Source organism: Lipophrys pholis (genome assembly GCF_963383615.2).
Source record: "Lipophrys pholis genome assembly, chromosome: 11".
NCBI classification, from domain to species: Eukaryota; Metazoa; Chordata; class Actinopteri; order Blenniiformes; family Blenniidae; genus Lipophrys; species Lipophrys pholis.
The window spans coordinates 28,859,429-28,874,594 of NC_137631.1; the positions used below are offsets into that span (position 1 = coordinate 28,859,429).

General features: G+C 55.2%; 1 protein-coding gene across 1 annotated transcript; it reads right to left on the reverse strand.

The window, feature by feature from the left end:
- Positions 1–154: 154 nt before the first annotated feature.
- On the reverse strand, positions 155–10,763 carry ptprbl (protein tyrosine phosphatase receptor type B, like; the record flags this gene model as incomplete). Its single annotated transcript, XM_080474831.1, has 30 exons — positions 155–279; positions 356–461; positions 562–697; positions 827–990; positions 1,138–1,260; positions 1,346–1,480; positions 1,957–2,033; positions 2,162–2,252; positions 2,347–2,428; positions 2,608–2,673; positions 2,810–2,915; positions 3,103–3,209; positions 3,726–4,071; positions 4,139–4,285; positions 4,674–4,952; positions 5,053–5,343; positions 5,513–5,779; positions 6,168–6,431; positions 6,555–6,824; positions 6,976–7,239; positions 7,311–7,574; positions 7,650–7,913; positions 7,998–8,261; positions 8,772–9,032; positions 9,106–9,369; positions 9,452–9,721; positions 9,804–10,067; positions 10,259–10,454; positions 10,537–10,610; positions 10,709–10,763. The coding sequence occupies 29 exons, from the start codon at positions 10,761–10,763 to the stop codon at positions 366–368; spliced, it is 5,487 nt and encodes a 1,828-aa protein (XP_080330957.1). The 3' UTR covers positions 155–279; positions 356–365.
- Between the last annotated feature and the right edge of the window lie 4,403 nt (positions 10,764–15,166).

Sequence of the window (15,166 nt, forward strand, 5' to 3'; positions counted from 1 at the left end):
TTAAACTGCCTCCAAAGCACTTTACAATGTCACTCACACACACACACACACACACACACACACACACACACACACACACACACACACACACACACACACACACACACACACACACACACACTCAGGATGAGAGTACAGAACGTAGATCAGGTCAGTTGTATGTGTCAGTTTTATTTACAGTGAAAGTCTTTAAATACAGTGACTGACGAGCCTCTACTGCTCAAACTCCTACTGAACCTCAGAGCTTCAGTCTGCACAGCAGGGGGCGCCACGGAGTCTCTGTGGGGCAACCAGGATGTGAGAGTGTGCTCACACCTTCCTGCAGGTGGTGGTGGTGGCGGTAGGGGGGGCTCACCTGAGCGAAGTCACAGTCTGAGGTGGACCAGATGATCCTGCTCGCAGCGCAGCTTCCGGGCCCTCAGGACATCTCGGACGCACTGGTGGATGTACAGGTACTGACCCTGGACGGGACGACACAGGTCAGTGGACGGGGGGTTACTCCCAGCATGTATCTCTCCATCGTGGGGGGGGGGTGTCACTCCCGGCATGCACCAGTCCTACCTGTGTCTGCACCATGTGTGAGCGGTGGAGCCGCAGGTCGAACACAGAGCTGTAAATGTCCAACGCGTCCTTCAAGTCCACCTGCTGCAGGACCCGGTCCAGGACGATGAAGGTCCCGGTCCGACCCACGCCAGCACTACACACACACACACACACACACACACACACACACACACACACACACACACACACACACACACACACACACAGATCAGACAGCCTGTCTGGTTCCTCCGTGGACTCGGGTCCATAGCCGGACTCCAACCTGCAGTGGACCACAGTTGGTCCAGATCCTGGACTCCGGTTCACGTAGTCTCGGACGGTCCGGATGAACTGGATCAAGGACTGAGTGGTTTCGGGAACACCATGGTCGGGCCACACGGTGTAGTGGAACTGACGAACCAGACGACTGACGCTCAGCTGCTCCTCCTGACAAACACACACACACACACACACACACACACACACACAGGTGAATGTATCGCAATGGGAAGGTGGATCAGTGTCCGTGGCTGGTTGTGGGTGGTTGGTGATCAGTGGCGGTGGTTGGTGGGTGTCGGGACATGTGACTCCTACACTGCAGATGTTGAACTCTCTGATGGTCCATTCAGGTAAAACCGACTCCGACAGCATGTGAACAATCAGGTCTCCGTAGTACAGCGGGTCCTGGTCCAGGGGCCAGTAGTGATCACACTTCACCTGCAGGGGAGGCACCAGGTCAGTATCAGACCCAGAACCAGTCCTCTGAACCAGAACCAGACCTGTAACCAGCAGCTGGACCCACCCGTCCCTTCTCCACACACTGCGTCACCATCACCAGGTTGTGGACGTTCTGCTCCCACACCATCTTCCAGAAGTCGTCCTTAGTGCCGGGCAGCGGACCCTGGGTGGCGATGTACTCTCTCCTGAAGTTCTCCCCCTGAACACACACACACACACACACACACACACACCCACACCCACACCCACACCCACACACACACACACACGAACAACCAAACCAGAACAAACAGGTTGCGGATCAGTAACGTGGTCCAGAACTTGTCTCCTGGTCGGTCCACTGAACTTCAGCAGTTCCACCTGCTGCACGTGACCTCTGACCTCTGACCTCTGACCTCTGACCTCTGAGTTCTGTCTCATTCTCCTGAGAAACTCACGAAGTGTATCTTCGTGGTGGTGTTGGAGGAGCCGTTACCATGGAGTCCTTCATGGAGCGTTGTTACCACTGCTTGTTACCACAGTGCTGTTTACTGCAGTTTACTGTAGTTGTGTGTGGTTTACCAAAGTTTACTATAGTTTATTATAATTCTAGTTTACAACTGTTGTGTGTAGTTTACTGTAGTTGCATGTACTTCACAGTAGTTGTGTATAGTTTACTGTAGTTGTGTGTCTTACGGGGATGTAGCTGGCGTTGATGTAATCCGAGCAGGGATCATCATCCACATAGGACAACTTCACTCTGGTGGAGTCATCTGAACATACACACACACACACACACACACACACACACACACACACACACACACACACACACACACACAGTGAGCCCGGGGTTGTGTGGATGGTAGTTGTTGAGGGTTTCCATGGTAACCAAACTGACAGGGAAGGATGTTGTTGTAGCGATTCTTCCCGCGGTTCTCAGGCAGCAGAGCAGCATCCAGAGTCTGAGAGCGACCCACTTCCCTCAGATCCTGACAACACAACAACACAACATCAACACGTGTGTGTGTGTGTGTGTGTGTGTGTGTGCGTGCGTGCGTGCGTGCGTGCGTGCGCGCGTCTGACCTCATACTCCTCGGACAGCAGGAAGTGTGAGTCGGCCTGCAGGTTGTTGAAGTGAGTCTCATAGTTCGCCGTTCTGATTGGACTGAAAGATACACTCGACATGAACAATGTTCCACACAAACACACACACCGCACAAACAGACACACACACACAACACACACACACGTGTGTCACCTTGAGATCCGTCGATTGCTGAAACACAAACAGGTAGGTATTGAAAAAGCTGAATAACCTGAGATGTGTGAAGATGTGTTTCTTACTTTCTCACTCCTGCTGTCACTGTTTCTCGTCTCACACTCATTCCCAACACAGGACTAGTCTCCACCCTGAAACGACACACACATTCAGCTGTGTGTGTGTGTGTGTGTGTGTGTGTGTGTGTGTGTGTGTGTGTGTGTGTGTGTGTGTGTGTGTGTGTGTGTGTGTGTGTGTGTGTGTGTGTGTGTGTGTGTGTGCCCTCACACTTTGTGAGCTCGGTGTCTGCAGACCAGTAGAAGCGTCACCAGAAGCATCATGACAAGGAGGAAGATTCCGGCAGTGACGCCCTCGATGACTCCGCCCATACTGTCTGCAGGACCAGAGACACCATCACCATGACGACGCACCTCCGTCCACACCTGCTCTCACATGCTCTCGCCTGGTCTCGCCTGGTCCTGGTCTCGCCTGGTCTCACCTGGTCTCATCTGGTCCTGGTCTTGCCTGGTCTCACCTGGTCTCACCTGGTCTCACCTGGTCTCACCTGGTCCTGGTCTCACCTGGCTCAGTGACGATAGGTCTTGACAGAAAGGTGTCGGTGAACAAAGAAGATTCTTTGAAATCCTTCGAGTCGTCAAACAGCTGAGTGAACGCCCTGACGCTGAGCCTGAGACACACAACACACTGCCGTGAACACACAACACTGCAATAAACACACAACACTACAATAAATACACAACAAAAATTACAGTAAACACACAACGCACTACAATATACACACAACACTACAGGGAACACAACACTACAATAAATAGACAAAACATTTCGATAAACTCACAACATACACAGTGAACACACAACAGTAAACAAACACACTCCTGGTTTCACAGTACAGTACAGTGGCATAACTGTTGTAGTGATACTACTGTAGCTTTACTATTGTGCTGTACCGCACCGTACCATACCGTACTGTACTGTACCATACTATATTGTACCACACCGTACTGTACTATTCCGTACTGTACTGTACCATACCGTACTGTACTGTACTGTACCATACTATATTGTACCATACCGTACTGTACTATACTGTACTGTACTGTACCATACCGTGCCAGCAAATGGAATGGTGGAATCGAGGCTTTAGTTACCTGTAGATTCAGTTACCTGCAGATTTAGTTACCTGTATGCAGTCTTTGGCTTTAGGGGTCCATCACAGTAATTCAGGACTCTGCTAGTCTTTGGGTGCAGGACCTGGTCCCGCCGGTCTTGGTGGTCCTGCTGGTCTTTGTGGTCCTGCTGGTCCTGCTGGTCCTGGCGGTCCTGGCGGTCCTGGCGGTCCTGGCGGTCACAGGAGCCCCCCAGGGAGTCCATGCCGGTCCCCAGGCAGATGCTGAAGCTGCTGTCAGGATTGTCGGGGCAGCGGCTGGGGAAGTAGCTGGTCTGGTAGGACCTGATGGAGCGGTTGGAGCTATAGTCCTGGTAGGAGGGCAGTGGGTGGTGCTGGTCTGGCTGCACCTCATTCACATCTGCACAGACAGTGGACAGTTATGGGGGTCTGGACCTGGGGGGTTCTGGTGCTTGGCCCTGGCTCACCTGCAGACTCCGTCACCACCACCGTGAAGAACCGCACCGCCCCGTTCACGTCGCTGAACCAGCTGCAGTTAAAGCTGAAAGTGATGGAGGAGCGGGACACCTCCACCCGCTCCCCAACCCGGGTACTGAGGCCTGGCACGGGGGGGCCTGGGGGGACACGGCAGGACCAGAACCAGTCAATCTCCACCTCAGACCTCCACCGTCAACCTCCACCTGTCCTCACAGTCTGATCCAATGACCTCCACTCAACTCAGTCGGATATTCTGACCTCCACCCATCTCATTCTGATCACATGACCTCCACCCATCTCAGTCTGATAATCTGACCTCCACCCATTTCAGTGTGACTCCATTATCTCCGCCTGTCTCAGTGTGATAATATTACATCCATCGTCTGTGTGACCACATGACCTCCTCCCATCTCAGTCTGATATGACCTCCACCCATTTCAGCGAACCCCGTGACCTCCACTTGTCTCAATCTGATATGACCTCCACCTGGCCCAGTTTGACCCTGTGACCTCCACCCCAGCTTACGGTCGATCATGGTGACCGCGCCATCCTGCACCTCGTCGCTGGTCATTCGGTCTGAGATGACCTTCACGGAGACGGTGTAGCGTTTGTGGGGCTCCAGCTGCGTGATAACGTAGCTGGTGGAGTCTCTGGCGGTGCGCCTGGAGTAGACCAGAGTCCCTGAATCCTGGTGGAGGCACTCGATGGTGAAGGAGTCGTAGTCGGCCTCTGGGGGCGCCCAGGAGCAGGAGATGGAGGTGGAGCTCTGAGGGCGACAGTGGAGGCTGACGACTCGCTCCGGCTCTGCCGACAGGAAGACGGTGGCACATTAAACACGCCTCAAACTGCAGAACCAGGCTCAGACACGTCAAGCAGAACAGGCCTGGACGGTGCTGCCACCTACTGGTGCGGATGCTGCTGTGTATGGATGTGCTGAAGGTGGGGGCGGCCCCAGGCTCCGTGGCGCCGCTCACGGTGCGCAGGCTGAAGGTGTAGCGGCGCCCGGGGAACAGCCCCCTCAGGATGCGGCTGCCCGCCGTGCGACTGCGGTACGGGTTGACCACGGACAGTGGATCCTCCGGAGACCACCGCAGCTCGAAGTCGTCATAGTCCGAGTCCACCGGGCCGCTCCAGGAAACTTCCAGCGACGTGTTGGTCACCCCCCGGAACAGGAGTGGGGTCGGAGGTCGGGGGGCTAGGGGTGGGTTCGAGGGTGGGGGAGTTAGATGTAGTTGTGTTTGTATGTAGATTTATGTTGGTGTGTAGTTGTAGTTGTGTAGAGTTCTAGTTTTGTGGAGGTCTAGTTGTGTAGAGTTGTAGTTATGGCTGTGTGGGTCTGGTTGTGTCGTTGCAGTGTGACTCACCGGTGCGCCCCCTGGTGCTTGCTTGGTTCCTCTGCTCTCCGCTCAGGCTCAGGACCTCGGCAGTGTACAGGCGTCCGGGGACGAGGCCTAAGAAGGTGAACTCAGTGGCATCGAACCCCAGACGCTGCTCCGCCTCCACCGAGCCATCTGATTGGAGGAGGGATAGCAGGTAGCCACTCCCCTCACCTCCACCTCCATCCCACCTCACCCACAGAGCATCACAGCTGCTCCCACCCTGAGCCCTGAGGGACACCACGGCAGCTGGTACTGAGGAACACGACAGGAAGTCATTACATAACACGGTCTAGGACAGGAAGTCCTTACTTAACACGGTCTACGACAGGAAGGCATTACCTAACGCAGTCTAGGATAGGAAGACATTATAGGAAGTCATTAGTTTCCATGGTCTAGAACAGGAAGTCATTAGTTACCATGGTCTCGGAGAGTAAGTCATTAGTTACCACGGTCTAGAACAAGAAGTCATAAGTTACCATGGTCTAGAACAGGAAGTTGTTAGTTACCACGGCTGGGACAGGAAGTCATTAGTTACCACGGTCTAGGATAGGTCATTCGTTAACGTGGTCTAGAGAACTGACACCGTGGAGTCATGAGCTAGAAGTCTACAGTCACCGACCAGGACTCAACAGGGACTTACCTGTTCTAGCCCACATGGAGGTCTGGTTGGTGAGGTCCCCGCTGTGGATCAGGACCACCACCCTGTAGGGGGCGCCGGCTCTCAGACGCTGGAAGGAGACCTGCTGGCTGCTGGACTGGACACGACGCCGCTCCTGCAGCGTCTCGTCGGCCCGGTACAGGAAGACCTCATAGAGGGTGAAGTCTCCGACCGGGGGGGTCCAGTGGAACGTCAGGCTGGAGGTGGCGTTTCCTCCAACCGACAGGTCGGTGACAACAGCAGGACCTGCTCCACAACATGTTAGCAGAAAGAGTCAAACCTACAGGTAGGCTACACTGACGGGAACTGGACCAGATTAAACGAGATTAGTGTAAATTCAACAAAACTATCCGCCATGTTTCCACTCACGTGTTCGAGTGTCTGCACTGACCGCCGGACTCTGGACCCCCCCGCTGCTGGTCTGGACCAAGACTCGGTATCTCCTCCCTGGGACCAGTCCATCAAATCGATGAAACTTGATTCCGACGGGCTGCGAGGTGTTCGTGACCAGGCCACCGCGCTCGTCCTGCATTTGCAGGAAGTACCGGTCGGCCACGCCCACTGCTTCCTGCCAGCTGATCTGCAGGCTGCAGGTGGAGAGCAAAGAGTCCACCTGCAGACCAGTTACTACCGCTGGGACTGAGGACACAGACACCAGGAAGTTCAAGTTAAATGCCAGAAAGCCCGAAAAATCAGCAACTAAAGAAACCAGAAACCAAAGGAACCAGTACCGAGAAGAGCCCGAGGAACCAGGAAACCAGGATCCAAAAACCAGGGTGTAGTTGTGTACCTGTACGCGTGGCAGTGGTTTGGTTGCTCCTCAGCTCGCCGCTCTCCGTCGTCACCGTCACCTCGTACTTCTGCCCCGGCTGCAGAGAGCCGAACATCACCTGGTTCTGCTGCTTTTGGACGGCGCGGGCACTCAGTGGACGGCCCTGCTGGAACAGGTACACCGAGTAGCCGTCCACGTCTCCCCCTCCAGGAGTCCAGCTCACCGCCAGGCCGCCACTGTCTCCATCGGTACTCACCCGCAGGTTCCTCACCCTGCTGGGGACTGAGGGCAAGAGGAGGTACAGGGGGTGAGAAGGTGCCGGAGGAGGTGCAGGTGGTGCTCAGTGAACCCACCGGTGCGTGCCTGGGTGTGCGCCGCCCTCTGGTGGGGTCCGCTGTAGGTGGTCACCAGGACCTGGTAGAGCCGTCCGGGCGTCAGAGCCTTGAGGAGGCACTGGTCCTCGCCACCGCCCAGCGTGATGGGAGGAAACACTTTGAGGTCACTGAACAGCAGCTGCACTTCATAGTGATCCACGTCGCCCGGAGCCGCCACCCATGTGACCCGGAGCTGCTCCGAGCCCGCCGCCGCTGCCACCAGGGAGCGCACCGCTGCCGGGACTGGCCGAGGAGAACAGGAGGGCGGGGTTAATGTGAGGGTGGGTTGGAGGTCACAAGAGGTCGGAGGTCACTTACGTGTGCGGCCGTGGGTGGAGGCGCTGGTCTGGTAGGTTCCGCTGCAGCTGGCGACCAGCACGGTGTAGAGCCGGCCGGGAATCAGACCGCTGAACCAGCACTGGGTGTGCGCCGTGGCCACGGTGCGGTTGTGCAGCAGCAGGTTGTTGTGTTTAATGAACACTTGGTAAACGTCCACGTCTCCGGCCGCTGGCCGCCAGTACACCTTCAGGTAGCCGTCCTGAGCGGCGTGGGTCGCCGTGAGACTCTGCACCGCCGCTGGCTCTGAGGGATCAAACACAGGGCCTCACACACTGTGTGTGTGTGTGTGTGTGTGTGAGTGTGAGTGTGTGTGTGTGAGACACTCACGTGTCCTCTCCTGGACGGAGGTGTGGTTCAGGTATGATCCGCTGCAGCTGCTGACGGAGACGGTGTACAGGCGTCCGGAAACCAGGGACTTGAACACGCAGCCAGGGTTGGACTTGGACACGACCACCGAGTGCAGCGTGCGGTCCCGCTCACTCAGCGCCACCAGGTAACGGTCCACCTCGCCCACCGGGGGGCGCCATGACACCGTCAGGAAGTCACTGCGTCCATTATTACTCACCCTCACATCGGCCACTGCAGCTGGAACTGGGGGGGGGGGTCAGGGTTACATCTGTGTGTGTGTGTGTGTGTGTGTGTGTGTGTGTGTGTGTGTGTGTGTGTGTGTGTGTGAGAGCAGGAATATTTGTGGTATTTTCAGGAAACTGAGACAAACAGAAGCTGAAGGTTTGTTGACTTCCTGTTCATTGTTCTTTGAGAGGAAACGTCCTGTAGGACAGTGAACACCTCTCTCTCTCTCTCTCTCTCTCTCTCTCTCTCTCTCTCTCTCTCTCTCTCTCTCTCTCTCTCTCTGTCTCTCTCTCTCTCACTCTGTCTCTCTCTGTCTGTCTCTCTTTTGTATTTTGTTTTCTGTCCTGTCGTCTATCCTCTGCAGACATTCTCTCTTGTAGTTTGTGCTCTCCCTTCTCTCAGGTATACTGGTTCATGTGGGTTATCTAGAGTCACAGGTGGAGCCATGGGTGGAGTCATTGGTGGAGCTATGGGTGGAGTCATAGATAGGATCGTGGGTGGTGACACGGGTGTAGCAGGGGGGCTCACCGGTGCGTCCGTCCTCCACCGTCTGTCTGGAGACGAGTGCAGCCCTGACGGTGGTCACCACCACCCTGTACAGGGCTCCAGGCCTGAGGGCGGAGAAGCTCACGCTGTCCGTCGCCACGCTCTGGTTCTTGATGACGCTGCTCTCGGTGACTAGCAGGACCTGGTACCAGTCCAGATCCCCCGGGGCCGGGTCCCACCGGGCCAACAGGCTGTCGGTGGTGCCCTGGTTCGATACCTGCAGCTGTGTGACGGGGGCCGGAGCTGAGGATGCAGAGAGAGACAGACGGGGTCAAGAGGTCAAAGAGGTCAAACCTCGTCACGAGACGCTCCTTACTGGTCCAGGTCGCGGCTGAGGCCGAGCTGCTCTGGTTGCCGCTGTTGGTCATCACGGTGATGGCATAACGGCGTCCTGGCGTGAGGCTAGTGAAGGTGCAGTCTGTGGCGTCGCTGCCGAGAGTCCGTCGAGCCGGAGGGACGTCGTGCTCGACGTCCCGGAGCAGCACCGTAAACCCGTCCCACTGACCTTCAGGACGAGTCCACCGGACCCTGATGGATGACTCGTCGGCCTGCAGGGGGCGCAGCAGCACGGCGGCAGGGGCTGCAGGTACAGACACAGCTAAGGCTTATGGGTAACGTGGCGCAAGGAGCCAGAGGATGAGCTATCCGACTGGAGAACTTACTGATGCGTCCGCTGCAGCTGGCCGTGTTTGCCAGCACACCGCTATGAGCGGTGACCTCCACGCCGTATGCTCGCCCCGGCACCAGGCCGAGGCCGGCGGTGGAGAAGTGGTGTTGCGTCTCCAGCCTGCCGGCGCTCTCATTCACCAGGACGTGCGAGGCGTTCCTCAGCACCACACTGTAGCGCTCCCAGTCACCTGTGGGGGGTGCCCAGCGCAGCTGCAGCGTTACACCGTCGGCTGTCGTGGAGAGGGCGGACGGCGGCGCCGGGACTACAGCGAACACGAGAGAACCAATCAGAAATATACAGCTCACCGTGTTTGGACCAGACTCCTCGGCAGGACCCGGCCTCACCTGTCCTCCCCCAGGCAACAGTCTCTGCACTTCGCCCCTCCACCCAGGTCTTCACTATCAGCCGGTAGCGCCGCCCCGGTGTCAGACCCTCAAACTCCACCTGGGTGACATTAGGGGAAACCCTACGTTCCTGAGGGGTGGAGTCTGGAGCCCACAAGGTCAACTGGTAAACCTCCAACCCCCCTATGGGGGGGGTCCAGGAGGCTCGTAGACTCTGTGAGCTGCTTCCACTGAGCAGGAGCAGCTCTGATACCGATCTAGGGACTGAGGAAGAGGAGGGGGAGGAAGAGCAGGGAGTAAGAAATGGGAGAGCAAGTATTCACAGTTCATCCAATGTCCCAACTTCTCTGGAGGGGAGACAGAAATATATTTGTGGGTGTGAGGTGGGCGTGAAGGAGGGGGTGAGGTGGAGGTGAGGTGTAGGACCCTTTCAGAAAACATCCCATAATAACTACCTGTGACGAGCTGTGTGGAGGCGGAGCTCCTCAGGCCGATGGCCTCCGTTACCACGGCGACAGTGTAGCGCGTCCCCGGCTGCAGGCCGTCCAGCTGCAGGGAGGAGGTGGAGGTGTTGACGGAGACGTTCCTCATCAGGACTCCACCCTTATCCCACAGCACCACCCACAGTTTCTCCAATCGACCTGCTCCCACCTGCCACCACAGGGAAGCGCTGGCGCTGGACAGGGACTCCACCCGCAGGCCAGCCACTGCTGACGGAGCTGAAAGGACAAACCGCCAGACTCGCTGTAGGTTCCGGTCCAGATCCAGGACCCAGCGCAGCGTCCTCCAGACCGGTGGCCACCTCCTCTGCAACGGGCACCGTACCTTAAACGTACCGATTGACACCTACCAGCAGGTGGAGTCTCAGCTGTACCTGCTGGTCCTACCTGTACCTGCTGACTCACCTGTACCTGCTGAGTCACCTGTACCTGCCAGTCCTACCAGTACCTGCTGACTCATCTGTACCTGCTGACTCACCTGTACCTGCTGACTCACCTGTACCTGCTGGTCCTACCGGTACCTGCTGACTCACCTGTACTTGCTGACTCACCTGTACCTGCTGACTCACCTGTCCTCACTGAGACCCTGGTCCTCTGCCGGTCCCTCTTAAAAAGCACCGTGATCCAGTACCGAGTTCCAGGCGTTAGTCCACTGAGTTCACACACCGAACCCCTGGAGACATTTCCCTGCTGTTGGCACCGGGTCTGTACAGGATCAACTGCCCTGGACTCTTCTGCCCCAGAGTCTGTTACCCCGGAGTCTATTGCCTCAGACTTTGCAGGTGTGGTCAGCAAGTTGAAGTCACAGGCGCTGTCACTGGAGGTGACCTGGACCAGCAAGGATTCTGGACTGGAGCTGATCTCTGTCAGGTTTGCGGAGCAGGGGGGGCGGGGCAACCGGGTGGAGGTGTGCACCTGGAATAGGAGACGGTGAGTGAGCAGAGAGTACCATGTTCAAATCCCAGCAAATAATGAGTCAGTAGGGAGTCATCATCATCATCATCATCCATCCATCCATCCATCCATCCATCCATCCAGGTACTCACAAATGAAGGGGTGGTCTGAGGTGGAGGTGTGGTCTGAGGAGGAGGTGTGGTCTGAGGTGGAGGTGTGGTCTGAGGAGGAGGTGTGGTTAGAGGTGGAGGTGTAGTCAGAGGAATTATGACGGTGCTGGACATGGCTGCAGGTGTGGCTCCGATGGTGGATGCAGAAGGGGTCGATAAACCAGTTGTAGTTGTCATGGTTCGGGTATAGATGGTGGTTGAAGGTGTGGTTGAAGGTGCAGTAGTGATGGATGGGGTGGTGTCTGCAGACGCCACCTTGGTGGGTGGAGTTGGTGCTGAAGTTGCTTTGGTCCTGACACCCAGTGATGTTTTGGGCTGGAGTGTGGAGGTTGGAGCTGTGGGTGGAGGCAGGGAGGGGGGAGACAGTGGAGCTTGACTTGTGGCCACTGTGGAGGGTGGATGTGTGGAGGTGGGATGCTGTGAGAAAGCAAATGAACCATCTGAAGGTGAAGATTCAGAGACCTCAGGTGTGGTAGTGTGCGCCATCCTTGCTCCTCCTCCTCCTCCACCTCCACGGTTCAGCTGAGAGGAACCCTCAGAGGAGGTCAGCATTGCTTCACCTGCTTCAGTCGATGACATAAAAACCAACTCTGTCTGTGCTCCATCTCCTCCACCTGATGAACTCTCCTGTGATTGGTGGGTGGAGCTCCACTGTGATTGGTAGGTGGAGCTCTCTGGTGATTGGTGGGTAGCGCTTCCCTGTGGCTGGTGGGTGGAGCTCCCCTGTGGATGGTAGGTGGAGCTTCCCTGTGGTTGGTGGGTAGCGCTTCCCTGTGGTTGGTGGGTGGAACTCCCTTGTGGCTGGTGGGTGGAGCTCCCCTGTGGATGGTGGGTGGAGCTCCTCTGTGGATGGTAGGTGGAGCCTCCCTGGGATTGATGGGTGGAGCCCCTCTGTGGCTGGTGGGTGGAGCTCCCCTGTGGCTGGTGGGTAGAACCCCCCTGTGGCTGGTGGGTGGAGCTCCCCTGTGGTTGGTGGGTGGAGCTCCCCTGTGACTGGTGGGTGGAGCTCCCTTGTGGCTGGTGGGTGGAGCTCCCCTGTGGTTGGTAGGTGGAGCTTCTCTGTGGATAGTAGGTGGGGCTCCCCTGTGGCTGGTAGGTGGAGCTCCTCTGTGGATAGTAGGTGGGGCTCCCCTGTGGCTGGTGGGTGGAGCTCCCCTGTGGTTGGTGGGTGAAGCTCCTCTGTGGATGGTAGGTGGAGCTTCCCTGTGGTTGGTAAGTGGAGCCCCTCTGTGGTTGGTAGGTGAAAATCCCCTGTGGTTTATAGGTGGAGCTCCCCTGTGGTTGATAGGTGGAGCTCCCCTGTTGTTGGTGGGTGGGGCTCTCCTGGGGTTGGTGGGTGAAGCTCTCCTGTGATTGGTAGGTGGAGCCCCCCTGTGTTTGATTGGTGGAGCCCCCCTGTGGTTGGTAGGTGGAGCCCCCCTGTGTTTGATTGGTGGAGCCCCCCTGTGGTTGGTGGGTGGAGCTCCCCTGTGGTTGGTGGGTGCAGCCCCCCTGTGTTTGGCAGGTAGAACCCCCATGTGTTTGATGGGTGGACCCCCCCTGTAGTTGGTAGGTGGAGCTCCCCTTTGGTTGGTGGGTGGAGCTCCCTTGTGGTTGGTGGGTGAAGCTCGCCTGTGCTTGGTAGGGGGAGCTCCGCTCTGGTTGCTGGGTGGAGCTTCCCTGTTGATTGTAGGCAGATGCCCCCTGTGGTTTGTAGCTGGAGCCCCCCTGTGGTGATTGGATGGATTCCCCCTGTGGTTGGTGGGTGGAGCTTCCCTGTTGTTGCGGGGTGGAGCCTCCCTGTTGTATGTGGGTGGAGCCCCCCTGTTGTATGTGGGTGGAGCCCCCTTGTGGTTGGTAGGTGGACCTCCCCTGTGCCTGGTGGGTGGAGCTCGACTGTGGTTGGTGGGTGGAGCCACCCTGTGCTGGGTGGGTGGGGTTGGTAGAAGCCAGCGGCCATGTTCCATTTTGGTTTGAAGGGTCGGAGACGACAAAAGAGTTTGTTGTTTCCACAGACGAAGTAGAAAAGACGACTGACATGGACGAAGGAACTGAAAGAAGGAAAACACACGCACACACACACACACACACACACACACACACACACACACACACACACACACACACACACACACACACACACACACACACACATTTTTCATTAATCTTACACAAAAAGAAGCATTTGCATTGATATCCAGATTATAGAGCATCTTCCTCCACTAACATCCAGATTACAGACCATCTTCACCCTCTAACATCAGATTATAGAGCCACTTCCTCCTCTAACATCCAGATTACAGACCATCTTCCTCCTCTAACATCCAGATTATAGAGCATCTTCCTCCTCTAACATCAGATTGTAGAGCATCTTCCTCCACTAACATCATATTATAGAGCATCTTCCTCCTCTGACATCGGATTGTAGAGCATCTTCCTCCTCTGACAGCGGATTATAGAGCGTCTTCCTCATTTTACATCAGATTATAGAGCATAGTCCCCCTCTTACATCAGATTATAGAGCACATTCCTCCTCTAACATCAGATTATAGAGCATCTTCCCCTCTTACATCAGATTATAGAGCATATTCCTCCACTAACATCAGATTATAGAGCATATTCCTCCTCTTACATCAGATTATAGAGCATATTCCTCCTCTAACATCAGATTATAGAGCACCCACCTCTACTAACATCAGATTATAGAGCATCTTCCCCTCTAACATCAGATCATAGAGCATATTCCTCCTCATGCATCAGATTATAGAGCATATCCCTCCACTAACATCAGATTATAGAGCATATTCCTCCTCTAACATCAGATTATAGAGCATCTTCCCCTCTAACATCAGATTATAGAGCATCTTCCTACTCATGCATCAGATTATAGAGCATATCCATCCACTAACATCAGATTATAGAGCATATTCCTCCTCTAACGTCAGATTATAGAGCATATTCCTCCTCTAACATCAGATATAGAGCATCTTCCCCCACTAACATCAGATTATAGAGCACATTCCTCCACTAACATCAGATTATAGAGCACGGTCCCCCTCTTACATCAGATTATAGAGCACATTCCTCCTCTAACATCAGATTATAGAGCATCTTCCTCCTCTTACATCAGATTATAGAGCATATCCCTCCACTAACATCAGATCATAGAGCATCTTCCTCCTCTAACATCCAGATTATAGAGCATCTTCCTCCACTGACATCAGATTATAGAGCATCTCCCTCCTCTTACATCAGATTATTGAGCATCTTCCTCCACTAACATCATATTATAGAGCATCTTCCTCCACCAACATCAGATTATAGAGCACATTCCTCCACTAACATCAGATTATAGAGCACATTCCTCCTTTTACATCAGGTTATAGAGCATCTTCCTCCACTAACATCAGATCATAGAGCATATCCCTCCACTAACATCAGATTATAGAGCATCTTCCTCCACTAACATCCGATTGTAGAGCATATTCCTCCTCTAACATCAGATTATAGAGCAAATCTCCCTCTAACATCAGATTATAGAGCATCTTCCTCCTCTTACATCAGATTATACAGCATCTTCGTCCTGCCTGACTGATGAAGCGTCATCTGACTGCTCAGTTAATCTGCCACAGCACCAATAATATAAACCAGCAGTTTAATAACAGCACGTCCTCCTCCTCACTGGACTCACCTGTACAGGTGCAGAGCAGCAGCAGCAGCAGAAACAGGTCCATGCTGCCGCCTGGTCGTCCAGCAGCACACTGACCCACCGTGCCACCGAGAGGAAGTGCGTGTGTGCTGGAGGAAGAAGGAGGCTCGC